The sequence below is a fragment of the Suillus fuscotomentosus genome, assembly GCF_016647785.1.
Source record: "Suillus fuscotomentosus strain FC203 chromosome Unknown F5891scaffold_88, whole genome shotgun sequence".
Lineage (NCBI taxonomy): Eukaryota > Fungi > Basidiomycota > Agaricomycetes > Boletales > Suillaceae > Suillus > Suillus fuscotomentosus.
Window position 1 is genome coordinate 145,920 of NW_024539600.1, and position 24,446 is coordinate 170,365.

General features: G+C 44.8%; 7 protein-coding genes across 7 annotated transcripts; 4 read left to right on the forward strand and 3 right to left on the reverse strand.

Annotated features, from left to right (window-relative positions):
• Positions 1-3,404: 3,404 nt before the first annotated feature.
• On the forward strand, positions 3,405-4,136 carry F5891DRAFT_1195840 (uncharacterized protein; the record flags this gene model as incomplete). The annotated part of the gene is made up of 5 exons (XM_041368200.1): positions 3,405-3,491; positions 3,548-3,664; positions 3,713-3,739; positions 3,799-3,876; positions 3,927-4,136. The coding sequence occupies 5 exons, from the start codon at positions 3,405-3,407 to the stop codon at positions 4,134-4,136; spliced, it is 519 nt and encodes a 172-aa protein (XP_041219490.1).
• A 3,023-nt stretch (positions 4,137-7,159) lies between these two features.
• Positions 7,160-9,816, forward strand: F5891DRAFT_1256836 (uncharacterized protein; the record flags this gene model as incomplete). Its single annotated transcript, XM_041370037.1, has 10 exons — positions 7,160-7,309; positions 7,357-7,411; positions 7,583-7,974; positions 7,996-8,183; positions 8,220-8,362; positions 8,400-8,650; positions 8,705-9,139; positions 9,187-9,306; positions 9,363-9,524; positions 9,625-9,816. The coding sequence occupies 10 exons, from the start codon at positions 7,160-7,162 to the stop codon at positions 9,814-9,816; spliced, it is 2,088 nt and encodes a 695-aa protein (XP_041219491.1).
• Positions 9,817-10,246: 430 nt separating this feature from the next.
• Positions 10,247-10,887, reverse strand: F5891DRAFT_1195842 (uncharacterized protein; the record flags this gene model as incomplete). Its single annotated transcript, XM_041368201.1, has 4 exons — positions 10,247-10,324; positions 10,469-10,657; positions 10,705-10,770; positions 10,819-10,887. 4 exons carry the CDS (start codon positions 10,885-10,887, stop codon positions 10,247-10,249), a joined length of 402 nt encoding a protein of 133 aa, XP_041219492.1.
• Positions 10,888-11,628: 741 nt separating this feature from the next.
• Positions 11,629-11,871, forward strand: F5891DRAFT_1256839 (elongation factor G, III-V domain-containing protein; the record flags this gene model as incomplete). The annotated part of the gene is made up of 1 exon (XM_041370038.1): positions 11,629-11,871. A coding segment is annotated over one exon (243 nt), but the record flags the coding sequence as incomplete, so codon positions are not given.
• Positions 11,872-17,402: 5,531 nt separating this feature from the next.
• F5891DRAFT_1195844 (uncharacterized protein) lies at positions 17,403-17,830 on the reverse strand (the record flags this gene model as incomplete). Its single annotated transcript, XM_041368202.1, has 2 exons — positions 17,403-17,474; positions 17,525-17,830. 2 exons carry the CDS (start codon positions 17,828-17,830, stop codon positions 17,403-17,405), a joined length of 378 nt encoding a protein of 125 aa, XP_041219494.1.
• Positions 17,831-18,084: 254 nt separating this feature from the next.
• On the reverse strand, positions 18,085-20,293 carry F5891DRAFT_985459 (uncharacterized protein; the record flags this gene model as incomplete). The annotated part of the gene is made up of 8 exons (XM_041377596.1): positions 18,085-18,171; positions 19,088-19,253; positions 19,311-19,408; positions 19,560-19,618; positions 19,676-19,750; positions 19,838-20,026; positions 20,072-20,163; positions 20,214-20,293. The coding sequence occupies 8 exons, from the start codon at positions 20,291-20,293 to the stop codon at positions 18,085-18,087; spliced, it is 846 nt and encodes a 281-aa protein (XP_041219495.1).
• Positions 20,294-21,293: 1,000 nt separating this feature from the next.
• Positions 21,294-23,456, forward strand: F5891DRAFT_985460 (uncharacterized protein; the record flags this gene model as incomplete). Its single annotated transcript, XM_041377597.1, has 7 exons — positions 21,294-21,562; positions 21,672-22,043; positions 22,106-22,234; positions 22,285-22,310; positions 22,448-22,549; positions 22,637-23,384; positions 23,441-23,456. The coding sequence occupies 7 exons, from the start codon at positions 21,294-21,296 to the stop codon at positions 23,454-23,456; spliced, it is 1,662 nt and encodes a 553-aa protein (XP_041219496.1).
• Positions 23,457-24,446: the final 990 nt, after the last annotated feature.

Sequence of the window (24,446 nt, forward strand, 5' to 3'; positions counted from 1 at the left end):
TCTTATGTCTGTGGCTCATCAATATTTCGGCCGTTTTCCGTCGATATGGTAAGGTCCGGTTCTCACTGGGGTTCATCGCCGAGGTGCTGCATTCAAGGCTGTCCAGTAGAAAATCATTGAGCACTCTGAAGGTGAACACAGTCTTTGGCCTGTTAAAAGATGCAGGGAAAAATCTGTGTCAAAACATTTGAATGTCCGGACTCATGGCATTTGGACATTCACAGCATTGAACCTCCAGGCGATGAACTCTGGACTTGTCGACGATGACCATGGTGTTTTCCTTTGGCTGGAACTCAGGTCCGGACACAAATGGCAGATCTTCAGGCTCGAGCAGGTCTTTGGGTTCATCTTCTTCAAAAAAATTCCACCGATCAGTGACCGCCGGACATTGTTTGCCATCATGGCCAAGGTATATAATGAGTCCCACATGAGCTAGACAACTCCACTCGAAGAATCACCCATTCCATTGACTGATCCAGTGGAAAGGATTGCTACGATGTTGACTCCTGCAACAGCCCATGCAATAGAGTGGCTCACCAAGACAATCTTGACATTTGTACATCCCATCCTGTTCACAAGCTACCAACTCACTCCTACCTTTGGTCGTGACACTGTCCGAAAATTTGCTTTGAACGCTTCCGAAATGAAGAAGATGGCTGCTCGAGACTTCGAGGACCTTCTTCAGGTCAGGTTCTATATTGTCTTTACCACTTTATATTACTCATACCTCAGGCTATCTAATCAGTGCACCATCCCCGTATTTGATGCCCTCCTTCCAGAGCCGCACAATACAAATGTTTTGGCTCTGATTGGTACCTGTGCACACTGGCACGCCCTCGCAAAACTGCGCATGCACACTGACGAGACCCTTGACCTCCTCGACACTGCCACTGTTACGCTCGGAAAGCAGCTTCGCCATTTTCAGAAACATACTTGTGTAGCGTTCCAGACCCGGGAACTAAAACGAGAAGCGGAACGTTGCCAACGCCGGGAGTTACGTGATGGTGCTGGCAATGGAGAGGCGACGACATCGACACACCAGACATCTCGGCGAATGAAGACTTTTAATCTTCAAACGTATAAGTTACACGCCCTGGGCGATTATTCCACTTCAATACGCAAATTTGGCACAACAGATTCATATAGCACTGAACCAGTGAGTACATCGTGATTATATCGTCGATCATATAAAAACTACTTATGCATTATAGGGAGAGCTAGAACACCGAACATCGAAAGCAAGGTATCATCGAACAGACAAAAAAGGATTCGTCAAACAGATTACCAGTATCGAACAGCTCGAAGCTCGTATACATCGCATTCATGACAGGCAGTCGCCACATGGTGCGGTGATTGATGAAGAAGTCGCTACGTCACCTGAGGCTCGTTTCCACGCGGGGAAATCTCAAAACAATCCCGAGAACATCCCGCTATTCCACCAAAGGCACCTGGGCGATCCTGCAATCAAAGTAAGTGCCACATAATCATGACAATTGAATGCAATATGGCGCTGATTCTGAGTAATAGGACTTCTTGCCTAAGCTTCAACACTTTCTCCTTACTAAAATCAAGGAAACCTTATTTAAAGGAAATGATCTTTCACGCATCAACAGTTCTACCGCAATCATGGTACCAGGAGCTTCCCCGGCATGCTCAAATGCAGAAGTCCGTGTTTTTATCAAGGCTGATCACATGTACAGACACAACTTGATGCGTCTTAACTACACGACATACGATGTCCGCAGAGCTCAGGATATCATCAATCCATCGACATCGCATTGCAATGTCATGCTTCTGGGCCAACCTAGCGAGGACGCAACTGACAGTGATCAACATCCTTATCTATACGCTCGGGTACTTGGCATTTATCATGTCAATGTGAGTTATATCGGCCCTGGCATGATCAACTACAACTCGCAACGAATCGACTTCCTTTGGGTGCGCTGGTATCAACACATAGATGTTGGTGAAGGCTCGAGCCGATGTACATCTGTACTAGATCGTGTTTGCTTCCCTCCTATGGCGGATCCAGACACGTTTGGGTTTGTTGACCCTGATAACGTTCTTAGATGTTGCCATGTTATTCCGCAATTCACTCAAGGCCTGCGGTGTTTGGATGGCAGGAGCATTTCCCATTGTGCTCAAGATAAGCTTGACTGGCGGTACTACTATATCAATTGGTGCGTCTAACATCTCTACCTAAATGAGGTTTCACTGATACAGCAGCTTAGGTTTGTAGACTGTGACATGTTCATGCATTATCAATGGGGTTTAGGAGTTGGGCACACATACGCCCATACTAGTCACAAAGCTACTGACACCACTGTAATTTTTGAGGATCTTGAAGAAGAGGAAATTCAAGATCAGGGTATATGTGACTCTGACTCGGATCATTCAAGTTTGGGATCCAGTTCAGGTGAAGACTCTGAAGACGAGTGTAGTGATAGTGACTCTACCCTTGACTATGAAAACTAGATGTGCCATAGGAAGGCAGAACAAGGGAGCTTGACTAGGCCTCGGCTCATGTACTTATTTTTTTTGTCAATGTCATCGTGAGGTTTCGGGAAACCATCGGAAGAATCCACTAGTAGTGATGACGCTTATCAATGGCTTATCAATGGCTCAAACTTGTTGATAGTTGTTGATTTTGGGCTCTGGCGCTGACTACCAACAGCAGCAGCATCACTCAGCCTTTCGCACAGACCGGGGACGTCTCTGGTGCAGGTTCAAGGGAGTGTTGCTCAAGTTGTTTCAATCCAAACAGGCTTATTGTAGTAATCCAACAGATCGATATGAGCCAAACTCGAACGCATCCTTTAAAACATTCAACTTTGAAACCTCTCGCTATCAGAAGCAGTCCTTCAATACCCAGTACTCTTTGTGAGCACTCATTATTTCATTGTTATTTTCTATTGTTAATCACCAGTTATATTTCACTAGTCACTCACCATACCAAGCGGCTCGAGGCAACTCTGAGTATATACGGACAACGATCTTGATATCAGCGTTTGAGATTGGATTTCAAACACCTGCTACAGGAAGTCAAATACTCTACCGCAACAGCTTTGGGTACCCAGGATAGGTCAGTGACATATTCACGTTGATGGGGAGTCAATGTCGAAATTTTGACGGCCACATTGATTCATCGCTATAGATTGAATCTGCGAAGGCTATTCACCATCATAGAGCTGTTCAGAATGAAATCGCTCTGCAAAAACAGGGTACGAGTTCGCCTCGAGTCGATAAAGGTCGCACTAGACTTCGATGCAAGGAATATCGAAAAATAAAGCGATATGATATGACGTGTAAGCTTTAGTAGGTGGGTTTCAAAAGACCGTCAGTATAGTGCTAACCATCGCACCGACTCATCATTTGACAGATTATCACTGCCGCCGTCCCCAATTATGTCCTCACAGCTCAGAGTTGGTCATATCTATAATCCTCCCACAGCTGAGAAGGAAGCGACCATATTTGATTGGTTTAGCCGCTCGGTAAATTCTGAACCTTTGATTTATTTTAGGCTGACTCAAATGCATGACTATTCTAGCATCACTTACTAGTTGAAACCCTCGAGGGGTCTTTCCTCAAGGTGGCTCACGTCCTACCTTGGCAAGTGAACGCGTCCGCCGTGGACATAGAGAAGGCTTATGAATCTGTCTATATGGTAGGTCATATTCCGAGTCTGTCAAAGTACCACTAAAGTCGTCTACAGGATATGCGCCAGCAAGCCGATGTAACTGTAAGTGCTTTCATCGAGAGTTCAGATGGGCTCGTTGGTCACCCCTGACATTTCACTAGTCGTTCACCATCCCACACGGCTGGAAGCAACTCTGGGTATATACAGACAACGATCTCATAACAAGGCCTGTCATTCAAGTGCGTACGCAATATATCACACCGAGGATGAGTTGTTGACTTTTTGACAGAAAGACATGGAGCCAGGGCACAACATCGCCCTCATTGATCATCGCTCCTCTGTCAACGGCTCTCAATTCAGTGACTTTCAAAGCCAGGTTGACACTGGGTTTGATGGAGCATTTTTGGATAATGATTTCATGTCCGCCATAAGTTCACTCAAGGGGCGAATGGACATGCGCAGATACATCAGTGTTCGGGATTGGATTCCCAACATCTAATTCAGGGAATTGTCGGAGTTGTACTGACATGGCTAATGCACACCCACAGGTATACAACAAGAGATACAAATTTGTGAAGTCCCTAAAGGAAAACTGTTTCACTCTCGCTGAGGATCTACGGAAGAAGGCTCTGGGTGGCTTTTTTTTGGAAGACTAACACGCCGGGAGCGACTGACCCTATATCACTCAGCTTACTGGTATGATGACTTGGAATGACGAGGTGACATCGGTTAGCTTTCCCTGCTCTTCCTGGGGTATGAAATTCGTTTGAAATCATAGGATTGCGATACTGATTTGTATCCTACAGAAATATTAGCATGGGATGCCAATCCTGGTAATCCTGGCACTTGGTATTTTGCAGCCGCTCAGGTTGCAACACTGCTCGCTATTAGATCTCTTTCCCGCCCAATACGACAAGCTACCAGAGCATCTGATCGCCAGTGCATGCGGGATGGTGTGTGACATTTGCAATTTGAAGGCTGATTCTTATCCTGTTCACAGCACCATTTTCTTCAGGCGTCGACTTCCTGGATACCCAACAGGTACCAAAATTTCATCCAATGCATTCGAGAGGCACTTGGTCAACCTTTGGGATTGGACTCAGGCGCCTGCTACAGGGTGTACCGTGGCTAGCACATTATGCCTTATTCTATAGGACTCACCACCCCACTTTTGCACTTCAAAGCGGGGTTAGACTACAAGGATGTAGATAATCCATCACATCCCTGCTTGTATGATCCCAGTACGTTCCTTGTAGCACACTTGACTACCACTTGGACCCTATCCCTGGTACCTGCTGTATGAGGGAAGTCGGAAAATAATTGCCCCAAGCTTTTCTTGCTTTACATCTAATACCGATCACTCATTTTAGCTCCAAAGGTGCATCTGGATCAAGAGATAATGATATGATGCCTTAAAGGCAGTGTTCTTGATTGGATTACTCCAAAGGGACAAAATCTCATTAACGTGAAAGTTGACGGTGATTTTCACCGTGAACGGGCAGGCGCGTCGCTGATACTGATGCTGATGCCTCCTATGTAGTTGATTTCCTCCACCGCAACCCATATTGCTGCACTCACGCCCGGATGAACACACATAGGCATCGTGGTCCTCGGAATTGATGAGACCTTCGATGTGTTGCGCTCTATAATGTCACTTGATGGCCGGGATACAAATAACGCACGGAATTGCCTCGCAGATAGGGGACACCAGCAACATTATACTTCCATGCAGCTCCGCCCGCTGCGCATCACTCAACCACGTCACTTGCTTTTCGAGATCGTATTCAACCAAAGCGCACCAGCTGCGTTCCAATCCAATCAAATAACTGTTAGTTGCAACTTTGTCCCGGGTCTGTACGCGATCAGGAGCCAATATGCCAGCAGATTCGCCTTGTACAACTGGACATACCATCTTGGCCCTACATACCACCCTCATGTGAGTACTACCAACGCTGGGGCAAACCGAGCTTTTTACCTGGTCAGCATCTGGCACCATTATCACAGATGCCGTTGCTTCCTCGCCCCCCACTGTAGTGGCGTACATCATTGACACCCCACGGGCGACAGCTCCTGTAACATTCATGTCCAACATTTTGTATGCCTGCAGGTGAGCACTGCGTCATCTAGCAGTTCGACAATACGTGACGCATTATCAGTATCATGTATCAGACAAAATTGCCATTCATCCTTGTCTTTAACGCTACTTCCGTAAGTGATACACTACTCGAGGCGCCTGATACTGAAATAAACCTCTTACAGTGATCCGGTTATCCCACAGCATGCGGACATTGATTGTATACAGTCTAGATGCGAGCACCAGTCATCCGGGGTTGGAACAGCTTCAATTAATTTCGAACAAACCTTGAAGCGCGACAACTCGACTGAGAGCAAAAGGTATCAACCAGCCCAGTCATTCTCTCGTAGTGACAAGCCTGACCATATATTCAGACACTACCGTTGATTCGCGTCCCATACTGACTACAACGCAGTCCAATATGCGACCGCTGCCATCCCGTCAGTATCTTATCATGAAAAATATGATTTGAGATGCGAATCACTTTCCTATTGGTTCAAAAAGGAAACGCGTCGGTTAATGCAAACATGTCTGGTTGTTGGCCTGCACGTGGGGCTCCAAAACTGAAGAAGCTTAAAGCTTCACCGATCCAGGACTCGTTCAGCGTGGAACCTAGTGGTATGGAAGTTGACGTTCATGGTCGCCGGAATGTGTCCAGCGCTTCTGAGATTGACTGTGATGAAGAAACATGTAAGTACTTGTGCATTGTGACCTTTGATGATTGTTTTCTGATAAAGGAAGTATCCTTGGGCCCGCTCAAAAGTCGTCGAAAAGACAAATTTCTTAAACTGCACACTGCAACAAGCTGTCGGACGATACGCACAACCTCACAAAGCTGCGGCTCCGCTGAAGCAATTATTGCAACGCGAGATGATATCATATGATTATCTCCCTCATCTCCTGAGCGGAATATGAGCGACTGCTCCTAGCGACCTTATCTGCCCCGTCTGTCTGTCCTTGGCATGTAATAATCTCAATTCATCGCCATCCATGGCGGGCGCTCATATAACAACATTTTGAACAGGGCTACACAAAAATCACCCTCCTTACAACTAATCCCAGCCTGAAGACTATTCATCTGCACTCTAGACAATGCAGTATGTGCTGCGCTTGAATTCCGGATGGCTTGTTTGACGTGTTTTCTGCAGCAATTCACTCTGTTTCTGTCGCGTCACACCCAGCGGATTTTGTTCACTATGATGCTCTCGCTCAGATCAACTTAAATCCTCAGGATTGCCATACTTATCCAGAGCTGAAGCAGAAAATATATTCTGCATTGGACTGAGGCGATGAGGGTGAACTATCAATTGCAATTCCGTAGGAAGTTTCGCTTCGACAAACCGGCCATACAAACCAATCGCTTTTAACGGTCATCTCAGTGAAGGTAAATTTCGGTGCTCGAGGATTATATGTCACACATTCATTTTTTTTATACCGTATTAGCTGCTATGCCTGAGCCTCATACCCCCATCTCTTCCCACACACCTGAACCCAGACCTGAATTCATGCCCATTGCGGTTCACATTGATTTTATCCTGAGAAGCCCTGTCGATGGCATCCAGTTCGTGCTACCTACCGGCTCCGAGTCTTACCCATATGTAAGCAACTACTATGTTTGTGATGAAGAAGTTCTGATATTTTCCAGCGTGTACCACATGCATATACAACATCATCGTCTCCTGATGCTGCGAGATGCTTGGGTTCCATGCGTCCACAGTGTGTGGGAGAAGTGCACTTGGGAGTTCGAATTTGTTGTTCCTCACTATCTCAAAGAGCCTGATCCTGGTCACTGCGGAGAGAATGGTGATTTTGAAGAGTCCCAGGAGTCTATCCGGACGGTAGTTATCTGCAGTGGCGACCTCATGGATCAGGCATGTCGCCCACGTACTTCTCTTCAGGCGGGCTAACAACGGCCGCACAGGTTGCACATCCTAACAACTCAAACAAAACCATCTTTTTTTTTTCTCAAGCAGTGTTGACGTTCGTACAGCATGTCGCTTTTGCTGCTGGACCATTCCATGTGCATCCCATCCCGACAGAGCTCACATCAGAGGATACGTCTGGCATTTCACAGCCTCTGATGCATGCGTTTTGCTTGCCTGGTCATGAATCTATGCTCCATTCGTCGATTTCATCCCTGCGTTCGGCAATGAACTTCTACAGTACAGAGTTCGGTTCCTACCCGTTTGGATCATACAAAGTGGTAGCGGTGGACAAGATGCCTGTTCAGCGTTTTGACAGCTCGACGCTATCGATAATCACTGTGGACCTTCTTCATGGCGAGGACTCGATTGAGCAGGTGCTTGAAACCTGGCAAGCACTTAGTCACGCCCTGGCCTGTCAGTGGATGAGAATCAACATCCAACAAAAGACATGGTCAGATACTTGGCTCGTAAATGGTCTTGCGCTGTATATCACCGGCCTGTTCGTCTGCAAGCTCCTGGGAAATAATGAGTATCGATACAGGCTCAAGTGGGACATGCAATGAGTCGTCAAGTGGGACAACAGATCGATGCCGCCCATCTGCCAACCACAGCATAATGATCCCCCAGACTCCATGACACTACCTTTTGTTAACTTGAAGGCGCCCCTTGTGCTGCACATTTTGGATCGACGTCTTGGCAAGTCTGGTACCTCGCCCGGTCTTCCTCGTGTCCTGCCCAAGATTTTCTTGTCAGCAATGAGCAGAGTTGCAAAATAATGCTCTATCGACACACTTGTTCTTGCGTACATGCAGGAAGGTCAGTGGAATTGATCTTCGGTCATTCGCTGAGCAGTGGATCTACGGTAGTGGTTGTCCAGCGTTCGGGTTCTCTGCTTCTTTCAATAGGAAGAAGATGGCAGTCGAGATCATGATGCGACAAGATTCGCCAGCATACAAGGTGCTCGAGCACAACAAGGTGTCGAAACTGTTGCATAAGCCTGTACCATTTTTTGAGGTGCGTTTACGAGCAGTAGCATCCTGATCAAGCCCCCCTCACTAGTCTCTAAAGGGCCAAATGACTGTTTGGATCCATGAAGCGGATGGCACTCCATATGAGCACATTTTAGACATTCGTTCGTCCTTCAAACACTTTGAAGTCCCTTTCAACACGAAGTACAAACATATCCGACGAAATACCAAGAGATACTTGGCACGACAAGCGGCTGCTCAGGCTGCAGCGGAAGGCGATGCAGAAGCTGCTGAAGCCATGGGTCTAATCGACATGGGTTTTGGACTTGAGATCTGGGAAAAGGAAAAGGAGCGAGAAAACTGGAAGGTGGCTGACTGTACCGAGGAAGATGAGCAGGTGATGTCGGGTGCAACATACGAGTGGATTTGCATGGATGCCGATTTTGAATGGATCGCCACTATCTCTTTTGAACAACCCGACTTTATGTGGGTGTCGCAGTTGCAGCGAGATCGCGATGTCGTTGCACAACTAGAAGTGAGTTATTTGTCGACAATTCATCTTCCTGACTTAAACTTTCATAGGCTGTTAATGCTCTCGCAAAGCAATCCACCGCCATCATTTCAAGTACATTCACCAAGACAGTGCTCGTCTCCAATTACTATTATCGCATACGGTGTGAGGCTGCGATGGCTCTAGTGCACGTCAGTGTTTTTAGATTTGTTAACTTTTCAAGTTGTTTCTGACATGAAAACATCAGTGTGCTATTCGGAAACTTGATTTCTTGGGACTATTTCATCTATTCAAGTTATTCCTTCGCTACTGTTATGACCCAGAAGACCCCAACCAAGATTTATTCGCTCATACTTACGTCCCAAAGCCTAATGACTTCTCTGACCTGGCAGAATACTTTGTTCGAAAGGTATGTTTTCAGGGTGCTACCTCTATCTCACAACTCATGAATATTGTCACGAGTTCCAAATACAAACCATTATTCGTTCCTTAATTCTAAGTCCTTTAAGCGCCCAGTCACAGCGCCTGTTCCTAAGAATGTGTTTACTGTTGAAGAAGTTCCTATTATTGCGTCTATTGTAGAATTACCAGAGTCACGTGATCTATCGGACAATGCTGAAGATGTTGATGTCATGCCTCGCGACACTCTTGGAATGTTCCAGAGTCTTACTGCGGCTGCAGCACATGTTATGACATCATAGTTATATATAGAATCGTACGATACCTTTAATTATTCTGATTGGTTAGTTAGTTCATACTCAGTTTCGATCTCAGTTTCAATATGTGTATATAGGTAGCTCGTCGTAGTCAGTAGTTCTTTAGTTCAAACCTCTTGTATCTCCAAGTGAGCAATACCAAGACGTACCTGCTGCCTACTTCCTCTGTGTGATTATTCTGTTGTTTGAGTCCTAGTCTCTGCCCAGCGTTAATTCGTTATTGGGTTGTGACAAATATTCAGAGTCTCGTTCATGCAATATCTCAAGTGCGCTTTGAGAATGGCAAGACACCTTCAGTAGTTCGTCAGTTCCTTGTCGACCAGCTTCGTTACAACGACAACACAGCGAATCCGGTTAGCATGATATCGTCACAAATAGTTACTAATTCCAACGCTCTTTAGTACTCAGACGTGTTCTACATATGCACTATGATTTCAGCTCCCAGCTCATCAACGCCGATCTGGACATGTACTACGCGCCCTCCGACAGGCAGCTGCTCAAGCTGCATCAGAAGGCGACGCGGACGTACGTTCGAACGAGCAATATGCTTGACGACGTGTTCGAATCCACCAATTTAATGTACACCGCGCGCTCAAGGTAACTACTGATTCCTTCTGATCCCCAGCAGCCTCCTGACCTCCACCAATTCCTTCCAGGCATTTTCCACCCATTTGACGGTGTCTTCAAGCTCCTGCTCCTTCTGTAACGCCAACAGGGTAAGCCAACATTTATCTTGCTCTGTGGTTGGGATAGGTTCGTACTGCAACGCAGAACAGCGATCTTGGGCGCGACCCTGAGCCGTTTGTGTTGCAGTATTCCATAATGCCTGAAAATTCTAAGTACTGAATATGTTTCATAGTGAGTGCCACGTACGATCGCCGAATCGCTGATGACTAGTGGGCCTGGGATGATCATCGGCGGTTCTGGGACTGGTAGTGGCTAGTCCTGGGATCAGACGAGCTAGATACAGTTAGAAAACTCATGTACCGCTTGTTGCGCTTGAAGATAATCGAACTGGCTGATCTCTTGTTGCAGGTTGAGCTCGCTATGTTCCATTGAGATGTTGTAGTAGATAGCACTTCAGATCTGTGAGGCAAGCGGACTGATATCTGCCTGGGAAATTGCGCTTCAATTGAATCAATTAACTCAGCTTGAGTTTCGTGCGCTCATTATGTAATCGTGAGGTGCCACCGACTTTGCTCAAACTTTAATGAGCTCGCTCTGTTGCTGTATGGCTGCAAAAATACTCGCAACAACCATGGAAGTTATTCATACTCCGCTTGGAGGTGCCGATGGGCTTGCCGATGTCCCAGACCGGTCATTTCAGAGACGCCCTCTATTCTGGAGGTCCACAGATGGGCCTTCGCTTCGAGTACTCGTACAATATATCAAGGTGAACTGGGATATGAGTTCTCATTCTTGGTACGTTCCTGTCATTTTGGTCTCTTACTACTAACAACTTTGAATCATCCAGGTTTTCTACTATGCCCTGAAGTCGGTCACAGTGTGTATTTGACTCACCATCCAACTCATTCAAAGGAGCCTGTTTTTCTCATTGCATCCTTGTAAATTCTGAACACGATGATGTACGTATTCGCTTAGATCTACGTTTCCGTCACACTAATAATCATTTATTGATAATAGCAACTTCACAGTGACGCTGCCCTTGGTGACATCCAGGTCTACCCAGACAAGGGCACCGTTGCTTTCGGTTCAGGTCTTCATGGAGCTTGCTACCCCTGGTCTTCAGGAGCCAGTGTATCTCGGTACGTCCTGCTCGCCTCGTAGTCTTACAGGGTACTAACACCATTCACAGTCAAGATCCAATGTCCTGAGAATGCCATCGGTGGTATTTACAGCGTGTTGAACAGGCGTCGTGGCCAGGTCTCCAGCGAAGAGCAGAGGCCTGGAACGCCCATGTTCACCGTCAAAGTGTACCTTCCCGTTAATGAGTCCTTCGGCTTCAACAGTGATCTCCGCTCACAAACAGCTGGTTATGCCTTCCCCCAGTGTGTGTTCGACCACTGGGAGATCATGAACTCTTACTAACAACTTTGAATCATCCAGGTTTCCTATGTCCAGTGCACACGCCTGATGGATCCCCGTGTGGTCTGCCCAATCATATTTCGAGGGCGTGCCGCATTATCACAGCTCCTCTTTCCGTTGCTGAAATCCTTGCACTCCTGGTGGAAGAGGGCCTCAACGAAAGAAGGATGGCGGGGGAGCAGTCGCAACCCGTGCCGTACGGAGGAAGTACTACACATTTATGTCAGAATTGAATTGTCTTTATCCTGTCACTACCTTGCTCATGCCTGTGCAAGATTTTATATTGTCGCATAATCGCAAATAACACGCTGAAATTTTGGTCTCACTCTGTCGGTCCTGCCATCAGGATTGTAGTTTATTGTCCCTACACGCCATTTTTGCTCACGCTTGGGTATTGCTTTGTCGTAGAACAATCATACTTGCGAAACGTTATATAATTCTGTCAGAATTTTAGTTTGCTTGTAGTTTCTTGTCCCTTCACGCCATTTTCGCTCACGCTTGGGTATTGCTTTGTCGTAGCACAATCATACTTGCGAAATGTTACATATTTCCGTCAAAATTTTAGTTTGCTTGTAGTGTATTGACTATCAGTGCCATTTTGCTCGTGCGTGTGTATTGTATTATTGTAAAATATATTGACATATCATGCAGTAAAATTTTGATTGGACTTTGCCAAATCCATCTATAAAAAGCATGTCCTCCCCAAATCCGTGATGATGTACCCATCTATGTACAATTCTCCCACATCAGCCCACCCATCTATGCATTATCCCCCACATTGGCCCACCCGTCTATGTAATATGTCCTATGTTGGCCCACCCGTCTATATAATTATACCCCACCTCGGCCCACCCGTCTATTTGATATCCCTTTCGTCGGCCCACCCATATACAGTGGCTCAAAAAAGTGTCTCAATGTTTGTAACATTTCATGTAATTGCTTTATTATGAGCCAGGGTGTGGGAATATGACTAAACTATAGGAAGGTGTCATAAAGCTATACTTCTTAGCCTCATTTGAGTTCCCTATAGTGTGGGAAGCTGATGTCATCATGTGCAGATATGGCTATTTTAATTTGGTGACTCATTGAGACACTTTTTTGACTTTTAGTTTGACCAACACAATCTCAATAATTATGATACTTTATGTGACCTTCTGTTGCTCTAATCACTTCTGCCACTCTTCTAGACATGCTATCTATTAATTTTGAATATTTCTTCTTAGCACTCCTTTCTCACTCTGCTGCAACTCTGTCCTACAGCTGAAATAGCCCCTATGACGAATTTTGATAGGCTGCAAGCAATTTCTTGAATATTTTTCAGAGATATTCAATAGGGATGATGTATAGGGACTATGCTAGACATGATAGAACATTGAGATCGTGGTATTTGAGCTGCTAGTGACTAAATCGAAAGCTTACCTCACATGAATGAAGATCTCACATTTACCATATTCTAACTGGGCAGGCTGCTAATGCTACTCAGGCCACCTAATTCATCAATTCCATCATCTTCAGCTCTGTTTCCACTCAAACCATCAATAATACTTGCAAGGCAACAAATATTAAAGCTACAATCAAGAAGAAGAGGACTCTCCTATTCCTAGCCTATAGAAAGAGAAAGTAAACTTTAGCTTTAAAGCACCAGTACTGGACTGGAAGAGGACTGGAAGAGGACCATATTATAAGATCAGACCAAGATAAATATGATGAGGTCAGATGGCTGGGAATACATCTGTAAAAAGACAGGTAAACCACTAAAAGAAAGAAAAAAGTGTAAACTCTTAAGTGTGGAGTAACAAACATAGAGGTATAGGACTGTATGAGATGTAATAGAGTGTATATTCTCTGTGTGAAGTAAAGTGAAGGACCAATACCAAGTGGTACATCTCTATTTTAGATGAGAGTCTGCTAAGAAGCATACAGAAATCATAGATTAATGAGGAAGGTACTATGTTGCAATAAAATAATGATCCTAAATATATGTCTAAATTGGTCACTAGCAGCTCAAATACCACGATCTCAATGTTCTATCATGTCTAGCATAGTCCCTATACATCATCCCTATTGAATATCTCTGAAAAATATTCAAGAAATTGCTTGCAGCCTATCAAAATTCGTCATAGGGGCTATTTCAGCTGTAGGACAGAGTTGCAGCAGAGTGAGAAAGGAGTGCTAAGAAGAAATATTCAAAATTGATAGATAGCATGTCTAGAAGAGTGGCAGAAGTGATTAGAGCAACAGAAGGTCACATAAAGTATCATAATTATTGAGATTGTGTTGGTCAAACTAAAAGTCAAAAAAGTGTCTCAATGAGTCACCAAATTAAAATAGCCATATCTGCACATGATGACATCAGCTTCCCACACTATAGGGAACTCAAATGAGGCTAAGAAGTATAGCTTTATGACACCTTCCTATAGTTTAGTCATATTCCCACACCCTGGCTCATAATAAAGCAATTACATGAAATGTTACAAACATTGAGACACTTTTTTGAGCCACTGTATATGGGTGGGCCGACGAAAGGGATATCAAATAGACGGGTGGGCCGAGGTGGGGTATAATTATATAGACGGGTGGGCCAACATAGGACATATTACATAGACGGGTGGGCCAATGTGGGGGATAATGCATAGATGGGTGGGCTGATGTGGGGGAATTGTACATAGATGGGTACATATATGGGTGAGCCTAGATATGTTCCATCAAGACATACAGCTGATGTAGCCACCAGCGAATCAAACACGTAGGATACATGTACACTATGAGTGCATATACCTACCATCGACCACCAAATCTAAACCCCTAAGCACAAAAACATGAATCGACCATGTGTGGCATTGACCAATAATCGAGGACTGAAGTGGAAAAACCCCACACCTGAACCCTGGTGTGCAACATATCCTATTTCTAAGCATGGACACCAGAAGCACAACACTCACAAAAATATATATGTCAAATTTTCAGTGCCAAACCCCAAACCGAGATGTACCAACCCCCGAATCCTGAATCCCGAGACTCCTGGGTCTCAGGGTCTGGGGGTCCTGGAACTCGGAACTTGGGGAAATTTGAATCAGCCCACCTGTCTATGTAATATTCCCCTACCTCGGCCCACCCATATATGTAATACACCCCCATCGGCCCGCCCGTCTATATAACAATATTTGCCGTACATCTCTCTTCAGCCCAGCTGTCTATAATATCCTACTCTACATATTACCCAGATTGGCCCACCCATCTCCATGAATGATCATATTCCCCCGGCCCATCCATCAACATCAAGGATATATATATCATTGGCATATATGGGCCCACCTGTCTCCATTGGAAATAATATGTGTCCCGGTGTAGAAACAACAATACAGAGAGGAACAAACGATGCTCCAGACTGTATCTGTAAAAGTTGTAAGGTCGTGTATTGCCTAGTCTGCATTACCTGAGGAGACAAGTGCGTTCGACCCTAAAGGGGAAGCAAGTGGAGCGAAGATCTAGTGGTATGCGCTGAAGCGAAGCACGAGAAAGTGCAGGTGCACGCAAGGCGCGGGAACACGCGCGCTGTCTTGTTACTTAAGGGTCTTATATGAAAGTTGTGTATAATGACAACACAATTATACACGGTGAAGACTTCTTGCCAGTCCTTAAGTCCACGGTCTCTGACTTTTCTACTTCGTGGGAGGTAACGTGGTGAGTTCTTGGGAGGATTTAGTTTGTTGTCCTCTTCTTGTGTAGTCTTATACGAAGTTGTTGTGGAATGTTCTGTGTTCTGGATAAATTCGTTAGGTTTGTTTCAGCCTAGTAGGTCGTGTTTCAACCTATGAAAGTCTGTTTCAACTTTGTCATCCTTAGATGTGTCTCACTTTCCGTTGAAAGGGAGAGTCTTATGAATACACATAAAGCTTAGAATGAGAGCTGTTCAATGGTTATATAGTCAACCCCTGTAAGGTAGTATATAACCTAGAGTAGAATAACAATAATGAAAGTTATATAGTCGACCCCTGTAAGGTAGTATATAACTTTAGAATAGATAATGATATCTTAGATTACCTCAAGGCACTTATATTGGCCTGCACTTTAAGTCTTAGTGGTCTCACACGGTTTGAGATAAGAGTCAAGTGGGAGGATTGTATTTCATGGGTGAAAATGGGGTCCTTTTATACCTTTTGGGAACCCCCTTACTAAGCATGATTAATCAGATGGATTGGTAAGAATGTGGCTTACAAACCAGGTGATGAATCAGCTTATTACTAAGTACATTACAAATACAGTGTAATCTTACAAAGAAATTAGAAACCATGACAAACCATGACTAAACATGTTGAGTCATGTTAAATGTTGTTACAAAGCATGGCCAATCATGACTAAACATGCTGAGTCAGCTTAAATAATGTTACAAACCAGAATATTTCCCAGTCACATGATGTGATGACAAATAAAAGCTGGTGGCTGAAAGAAGCCAAATACAAATAAACAGTCAGAAATAAATAGAGATACAAAACTTGGTGGCTGAGAGAAGCCAAATAAAAATAAACAATGAGAAATAAACAGAAGGTCACATGCTTGATACAAATACAAGGTAAAATAAGCCTGTAAAGTGAGAAATAAAATACAAGACAATGAAATAAAGGAAAAATAGAGAGGTAACTTAGTGACAAAGGGCTAGACAGTCTCTCATATCTTCCTTATCACTCTCTATATATCTGACATGGTATGAATCACATACCATGCATGACAGCGCGTATTAGCGCGAAGCGCAGGAAAGCGCGTGCGCGCGTGTGGAAATGGTAGAGAGACTAAGCTTAAGTGATAATATAATACAAGCTAAGTGAAGAGAGGTGCAAAGTGTGGACAAATAGATCTCTACTATGTTCTGCTAACTAGTAAGTGACTGGTAGGAAAAGTAAGTTGTAAAAATGGAAAGTTAGTTGAAAAGTAAGTAGTAGTATGTACTGCTGGCGCTTATATAGCGCGCCTAAGCACGGTCATGCGGAGCCGAAGCGCTACCGAGTAGGTATGTAAGATATATATGGGTGAGAGTCCATGATAAAAATAAAGATGGAACAATATGCAGATGAGAGAAATAAAAATATACGCACTAGAGAATATGGTGGACAGTGGATGGATGCATCTGGATGGCTGGCACTATAGGGCGCTCAAGCACGGGAATGGTGCGCGCATGGCACGCGTTGCATGGGAAAGTTGTGCCTTGTATAGGGATAGCTGTGGGTAGCGCACGGAGTGACACTACAAGTTCATGCTATGTACTCCTTGGTGGGAACTGCCATATCACGCCATGAGAGGCATGAGTCTCTACACCGGCCCATCCATCACCATCGAGAATATACACAACATGGGCCCATGATCTGCTGGCCCATCTCATATGGGATATTATGGAGGTCGGGTGGCCCATATAATACAGAATTTGTCACTGAAGGGGCTTGACAAGATAGCAGAGGAGATAAACAGTCTTGACATCTGAAAGACAGTGAAAATTCCCCACATGAGCATGGTTCACTGGCGCTTTTGCCTCACCCTTCAAGACAAATGAGTTCATCTAAGTATGTTTCGCGTTCGGGCAGCCAAAGGGCGATGGGATCATCCTAAAAGATAATCAAAAAAATACTACAATAAAACTACATAAGAGACTTACACCTGGTGTTCTCCGGCGCCGTACTTGAGATGGCCCATCCAAATGAGACTGTGGATCTTCTACTGCCTGGCAAAACTGAGTCTCATTCCAAGGGTCTGAGTCCACGCCAACAGCTTGTTGAGATAGCGCTTGCTCCTCCTCTTCTATTGCAGGTCTGGAAGCAGACAAGTATGATGTCCGGAGGTTGAAATTTCCATTTGCCTGCAGGCTGAAGTTGTGATGTCTGGTGCTGGCCTGTCCAACAGTTTCACTATGGATATGGTGATTTAATTTTGGGCGTTTGGATGGGCAACCTCCAGCTGACATGACTAAGAGATTGTAACCTGAAGAAAAACAGTATTGAACGACATGCTGATGTGACAAGGGGCTGGAAGTTGGAGGGATATATCCCTGTGGCTGATAGTATGATGACATTGGTGAATCTGTGATACTAGAGCTTCAAAGGAAGCAGTGGGCTCACCAAACAATGCATCAGGCACATGACCAATCAACATTCGTGCTAGTAGAAACAGTACATGGATTTATCGAAAAGTCGATGACAAAATGCATGAATGTAAGCCTTAAATATGGATATCCTTCTGGTACATCAGCTCTCCCATTGAGTGAGCAACCATCAACTCAGTGAGTCCTTCAATGTCCAAAAAATACTGGACATCATCTAGATAAGCAAGTGTAGTGCTTAAGAACTGGGAGACTGACTCAGTAGCGCGAGACTCAGTCGAGACTCCACAGAAAATAACGATTTGATCCTGCACTCGAGTTGCACGGCGGAGTAAGTGTTCGACCTCAGTTTTCGCTGTAGAGAATCATGCCTCTCATGGTGTGATATGGCACTTTACACTAGGAGTACATAGCACAAACTTGCAGCATCACTCTGTGTGCTATCCACAGGTATTCCACTATGAGGCGCAGCTTTCCCGCGCAATGTGCGCCATGCGCACACCATTCCCGCACTTGAGCGCCCTATAGTGCCAGCCATCCAGAAGCACCCATCCACTGTCCACCAAGCCCTCTAGTGCATATATTTCTATTTCTCTCATTTGCATATTGTTCCATCTTTATTTTTATCATGGATTCTCACTCATATATATCTTTACATACCTACTCGGTAGCGCTTCGGCTCCGCATTACAGCGCTTAGGCGCACTATATAAGCGCCAGCAGTACATACTATTACTGACTTACATTTTTACCACTTACTTTTCCTACAACTGCACCTCCCAATTACCTGTTACTACTTACTTACTACTTAGCAGAACATAGTAGAACTCTATTCCTTTACATCTCACACTCTGACATCTCTTGCATCATATTATCACTTAAGTCTAGTCTCTCTATCATTTCCGCACGCGCTTTCCTGCGCTTCGCGCCAATACGCGCACGTGTTCCCGTGCCTTGCTTCAGCACATACCTCTAGATCTTCGCTGCACTCGCTTCCCCTTTAGGGTTGAATGCACTTGTCTCCTCAAGTAACGCAGACTAGGCAATGTGCGACCTTACAACTATTTACAGATACAGTCAGGAGCATCATTTGTTCCTCTCAGTATTGTTGTTTCTACATCACATTTTGAATGATTGAGGTGTCGCCCTTGCCAAGCACTTCATCTGGCAAGCTTTTGACGTACTGAGAGAGGAGATTCTGTGTAAATGTGCAGGGCTCTCCAATTAGCACCAACATCTCATCCTTGATGCTTTTGACAGCGAGCAGCCACGATGGGAGATCTAGTAATCTGTAGATATTTAAATTATGTTTCACTATTTATAAAATAAAAAAAGTCATGACATACAGTGCATCATTCTCGTCATCACTCGTCTCCAGCTCAGATGGATCTTCGTCATCATAGCCCAAGGCCACAGCAAGTGCTCTTTGAATCTCCTGTACCTCCTGTGATGGCTTTGTGAGGCAAAGCTCTCATTGCCTTTTCAATATAGCGTCTCTGTGTCTTTGTATGTCAGTTGAACTGTCATCTGTCAAAGACAATTAATAAAAATCAAACTTACTTTTCATAATGATGTTGGCATCTCTCTTGACTCACTGCAAGTTTTGCTTGTTCTGTTTGATGAGTGGTGGGATGCAGCATGATGATTGTGCAGACTGGGAAAATAGACAAGTCAGCAAGGATATGTGAGAGACCGGCAGAGGGATGTATACCAGTGTATGGTCCATCGCGAATCCACAGCCTGAGGGCCCAGATACGAGACCCAGAAAGGGATAGAAGTTTCTGTGCTGAGAGCGAATGGAGGATCAGCTGTAATACAACATGCATCAGCCACCAATAGCGACTTCGTTGACTTGTCTAATAGGGTTACGTACATACATAGATACTGTTAGCATATTGGTGATAAATCTCCCCCTTTTCATATGCTTCATCCAAGGCATCCATATCGATCCTAACCCACGCAATTATATCTTGTAGTGACACCCTGACCTCTCGCACACGTGTGAGTACTGCACTTCCTACCTTGCGTGCCTCTAGTTCTAAATCCTTGATTATATCAAGCGCTGCGAGGATATCGATGAGCACATTCATCACTTAAGACTCCTCACACTGAATCAATGCGCAGCATAAGGTTTCTGTAAACTCGCGGGATGAGTTGCTGATCACTGCGAATAACTGTTGGTTTATAGATTTCGTATTCCTAGACAAAAATTTTATGAGTGGAGTTACAGTAGCTAGCTGACAACATACCTTTCTTTATATGTCTGTCTATACTTATGAGCAGCTCTTGCCTTTTCTTCAGATGAGTTGTACAATTGAGGTCGGCCCATAGTGAGTGTGCCAGGGAGTTATACACATTGGTTGGTATGCAAGGGAGATTTACTGCATGTTCTGAATGCCCAGGTTGAATACCACTATCCATTCAAATATAATAAGAAAATACCTGAGTCTGTGTATGCACCCTGGTTGGTGTGTGAAGGAGATTTACACCTGGTTGGAGTGTGAGAGAGATTTACACGTGAGGCCTGGTTGGTGTGCAAGGGAGATTTACTACATGTGCGCGTGAGGCCCTGGTTGGTGGTGCCCGAGGGAGATTTATGCGTGGGATAATGATGACATGTTGCAAATAACACACAGCTCCTTACTTAAATTTTCATTTCGGTTGCCTCAGCAAAACATATCAAGTCAGTAACATACATGAAACACGTCACTGTCATGTGAATATGACTAAATCCAAAAATAGCATGGCCCCTCCTAGATGGACGTCAGTTGAACAAGAGGCTTGGTTGCAACCTTGGTATGAAAAATTCAAGGCAAAGCAGGGTGAAAAAAGCAAGAACTACAAGAATTTCTTTGCCGACCTTTGTGAACAATGGTTTGAAGAGTTCCCAGAACCAAGGCTGGTGTTATGACGGTGAGTTGTGTGCAGACTGGGATGATCTAACAGCGACGATCACGACAGTGATACCTCATGCTGAGAGTCCAAGGTCAGCTCCTACAGACAAGCAGGAGTTGCGTACGCTAGCGGAGGCGAGCGATTGTAGCAGTTACAGGCAGAAGGGGTCTCAAGTCCTTCTGAAGGTACAGATCGAATGTCGAGCAAGTAGCTTTAGCAAGACAAGTGGTTCAAGGTAAAACCCAGTAAGATTAAAGTAAGGAACATCTACTTTAATCATCAACCTTATATAAGGCTACTCTATTGTATCTAAGCTCAGCTTGAAGCTGGGTTCTAATCTGCTTATCTATCGAGTCAGAGATACCATGCATGAGGCAGGCTTCTATCTAGGATAAGGACCGTGAGGCGTCCTTCTATCAGTACATGAGGCAACCATGAGGCTTGCCTTCTATCTTGATATCATTAATAGGTCATCTAGACCTATGTCGTCATCTGTCGTCATATGCGGTCCAGACCGCTTATCTAAGCCGGCATCTTCCGGGCTTCTCTTCTATCTTCTATCATCAAGGCCTAAAGGCCCGGGTATCGTGTCTTTGCCGTGCAAGGTGGCAGAGGGTATATCGGTAGCTGGGGGCTCACGCCATGTTACTGTAACAGCCGGGTCACATCACACAGGTAGGACCCCTGACGTTAATGGAGATGGGTGCGGCTCATGATGCACATAAGATGGTGAGTATTCACCCATTAGGCTATGGATAATGATGTGACTAAATACATACGACAAAGAAATTATATACTTGATTCAAAAATAGCCTAGGAGGTTCAAGATCGGGCAGAAAGGGGAAGGCAAATACAATGAGTGTGATCAATGCCGTGGTTCGAAGCATTACTGAGTGCGAAAAGCCCATGTGCATGCTCCAGGAACAGGAGGCATACTCAAAATTGTTCTACACAACTTGTGTTCAGCCAACTGTTAAAGGATCTCTGGAGAAAGCTGCTCAAGAACACAGGACACTTACCAATGGCGAACACATCACTCTTGTGAAGAAGGAGACTGCAATGTTATATGCCCAGGAGTCGCCTGATATCAAGGACCAAGTGAAGCAGTATCTCGAAGACCAGAAGCAGCAGAGAATCCAAGATAAGCAAATCGGACAGAGGCAAATGTGTGGTGATTACTCAAGGTGAGCTCATGTTTATTACATTCAGTGGCACCATATCACCAACTTACCTCTGCTTCAAAAAGAAACCTTGACAAACTTGCAGCAGTTGCTAACTCATTCTTGAAAGGGCTGGCAGAAGCAACTGGGATGTCGTTCTCCCTCCTTGCTGGGGGTCCGTCTCCAGAAGCACTTGGGACAATTGATATCTATAGGTAAGCTTGCATTTTACTGAAAAAATTAAAACCATATCTTACTTGTTCAGTTTTCATGTCAGTCAAACGAAGCTAGGTAACAACTTTAGCACCACATACCCTGGGTTTGATGCCGGTGTCATGGAGCCCTTTTGAGACTTTCTACATCGAGTATACCATGAGTTTTTCTGAGCAATTGAATTCATTAAACTGACTGGGCATTAAATTTAATAGCTGAGGCTGGTGTATCAAGCCCACAACAGCAAGAGGGTAGTAGTGGAACTGGTGGTGACACAAGGGATTCGTTGTTGCACTTGGATATATATAAGTCAGGTAGTGAGCTTCTGTCCTTTTTGGATGTATCATCATCAGGTACCGGCAGCATCATTCATTACTTATCCATGATTGATGTATCATTGTCAGGTACCAGTGGTAGCATCTCTAATGCCTTGTCCACTGGGGATGTATCACTACAGTGGTCTGATATGCAATCAACACAACACAATACATCCCTCGATGGACTCTTCTTACAATCTCCCATCCTTCCAGAATCACTCACAATGGCGCCTTTGCCCCCATTGCCCCCTTTGCACAGCACCTGCGATGACTGGACGCCCCCAGACTTAGATATATTTCTCTCCAATCTGGATGTTCAGATGGGGTTGGAGCCGCTAGCTGGTGCATCTGAAATATCTACTCTTACCATGGTCCCACTTCCCCCTGCATCACCATTCACTGCTAGTACTGCCACCCTGCCTCCAGACACCAGCTCAAGCATACTGCCCACCATCTCTCACACCCCTCAACTGGACACTACTTCCACTCCCCCCCCAGACACCATCTTGAACACACTGCCCACCATCTCTCACATCCCTCCACCAGTCACTACTTCCGGTCACCCTCCAGATACCAGCTCAAGCACCGAGTCACTCACTGGCGAACTTCCTCTCTCTTTGACAACTCCTTCCTTTGACGCGGATCCATTGGCACCTACCCCAGGAAGCAACTGTCTTGATGACATAGACATCAATGATGAACCAGTGCTTGAAACACGCAGGACCAAGCACATCCCCAAGCCATCAACACGCAACGACACTGCAAATACGATCGGCGCTTCTCAGAAGGAAAACAAGCACCCCCAGGCTGAGATGTCTTCAGACCACGGATCCAAGTGAGTTGCGGCTATATCCAATATTCATTCTCAACTTGATTAAATACAATGAACAGGAGGGAGAAAGTGTGATGGGTCCTGAGTCACTCGTTCAACATATCTTGCTCATTCTGTTATCATCATTTGGCCATGCCATTTTAATTTTTGGTAATGCAAGCATAGTATAGTACTTGTAATAAAGACATGTCCTCCCTAAAAAGATGCAATATATTGTTTTCTTGCATGTATGATATAGTTGGACACATTTTGAACATAACAAATGAGACGCTACACACTACTAAAGGTCATGCGGCAATTGACACTCGCGAAACTACAATAAAACTTAAATTTCTTTCATGTGCACACCTCCGCTCTCAACTGAATGTTGTACTGAGATGACCTTGTCCGCCTGACGATGTTGTGGCTGAATTTGCAGTTCTAGATGAAGTTGAGGTGGTCAGTTACAATGGCGAGGATGATAAATGGAATGAAGCAGAACCTTAATGATGTTGAAGTGCTGGAGCAAAATACTTTGTTTTAATGAGCCGGATTGAGTTGAACATTTTGTAGATGAAGTTGAAGTAGCAAGTTACATGGCAAGAATGATGGATAGGACGAAGCATAACCTGGCAAAATGCAAGCACATGAGGACGGTGCGTCTAGGAAAAAGAAAAAAAAGGATTTGAACTGAGAAATCAGAGGAATTCAAAGTGGCGAATTACGTGGCGAGAATGTCGGATAGGACAAAGCATAACCTGGCAAAATGCAAGTACATGAGGACGGTGCGTCTAGGTGAAAGAAAAAAAAGGATGTGAACTGAGAAATCGGAGGAATTCAACAAAACAAGTGGATGTGCAAAGAAAAACATACCAAGCACAGGAAGTTCCTCATAGGCACTAGGTGAAGTCAAAAAGATAGATGAAAATACTATAAAGACAAGATCATAAGCAGGTACAGGCAGGTACAGGCACTCACCTCAGATTCAAGAGAGATCTGCCCTCAATGGACCTGCTCATTGAAAAATCCAGTCAATGGAAGCCGATGCAGAAGAACCAAATATTGGGTCCTACGGGAGGCAAGGGT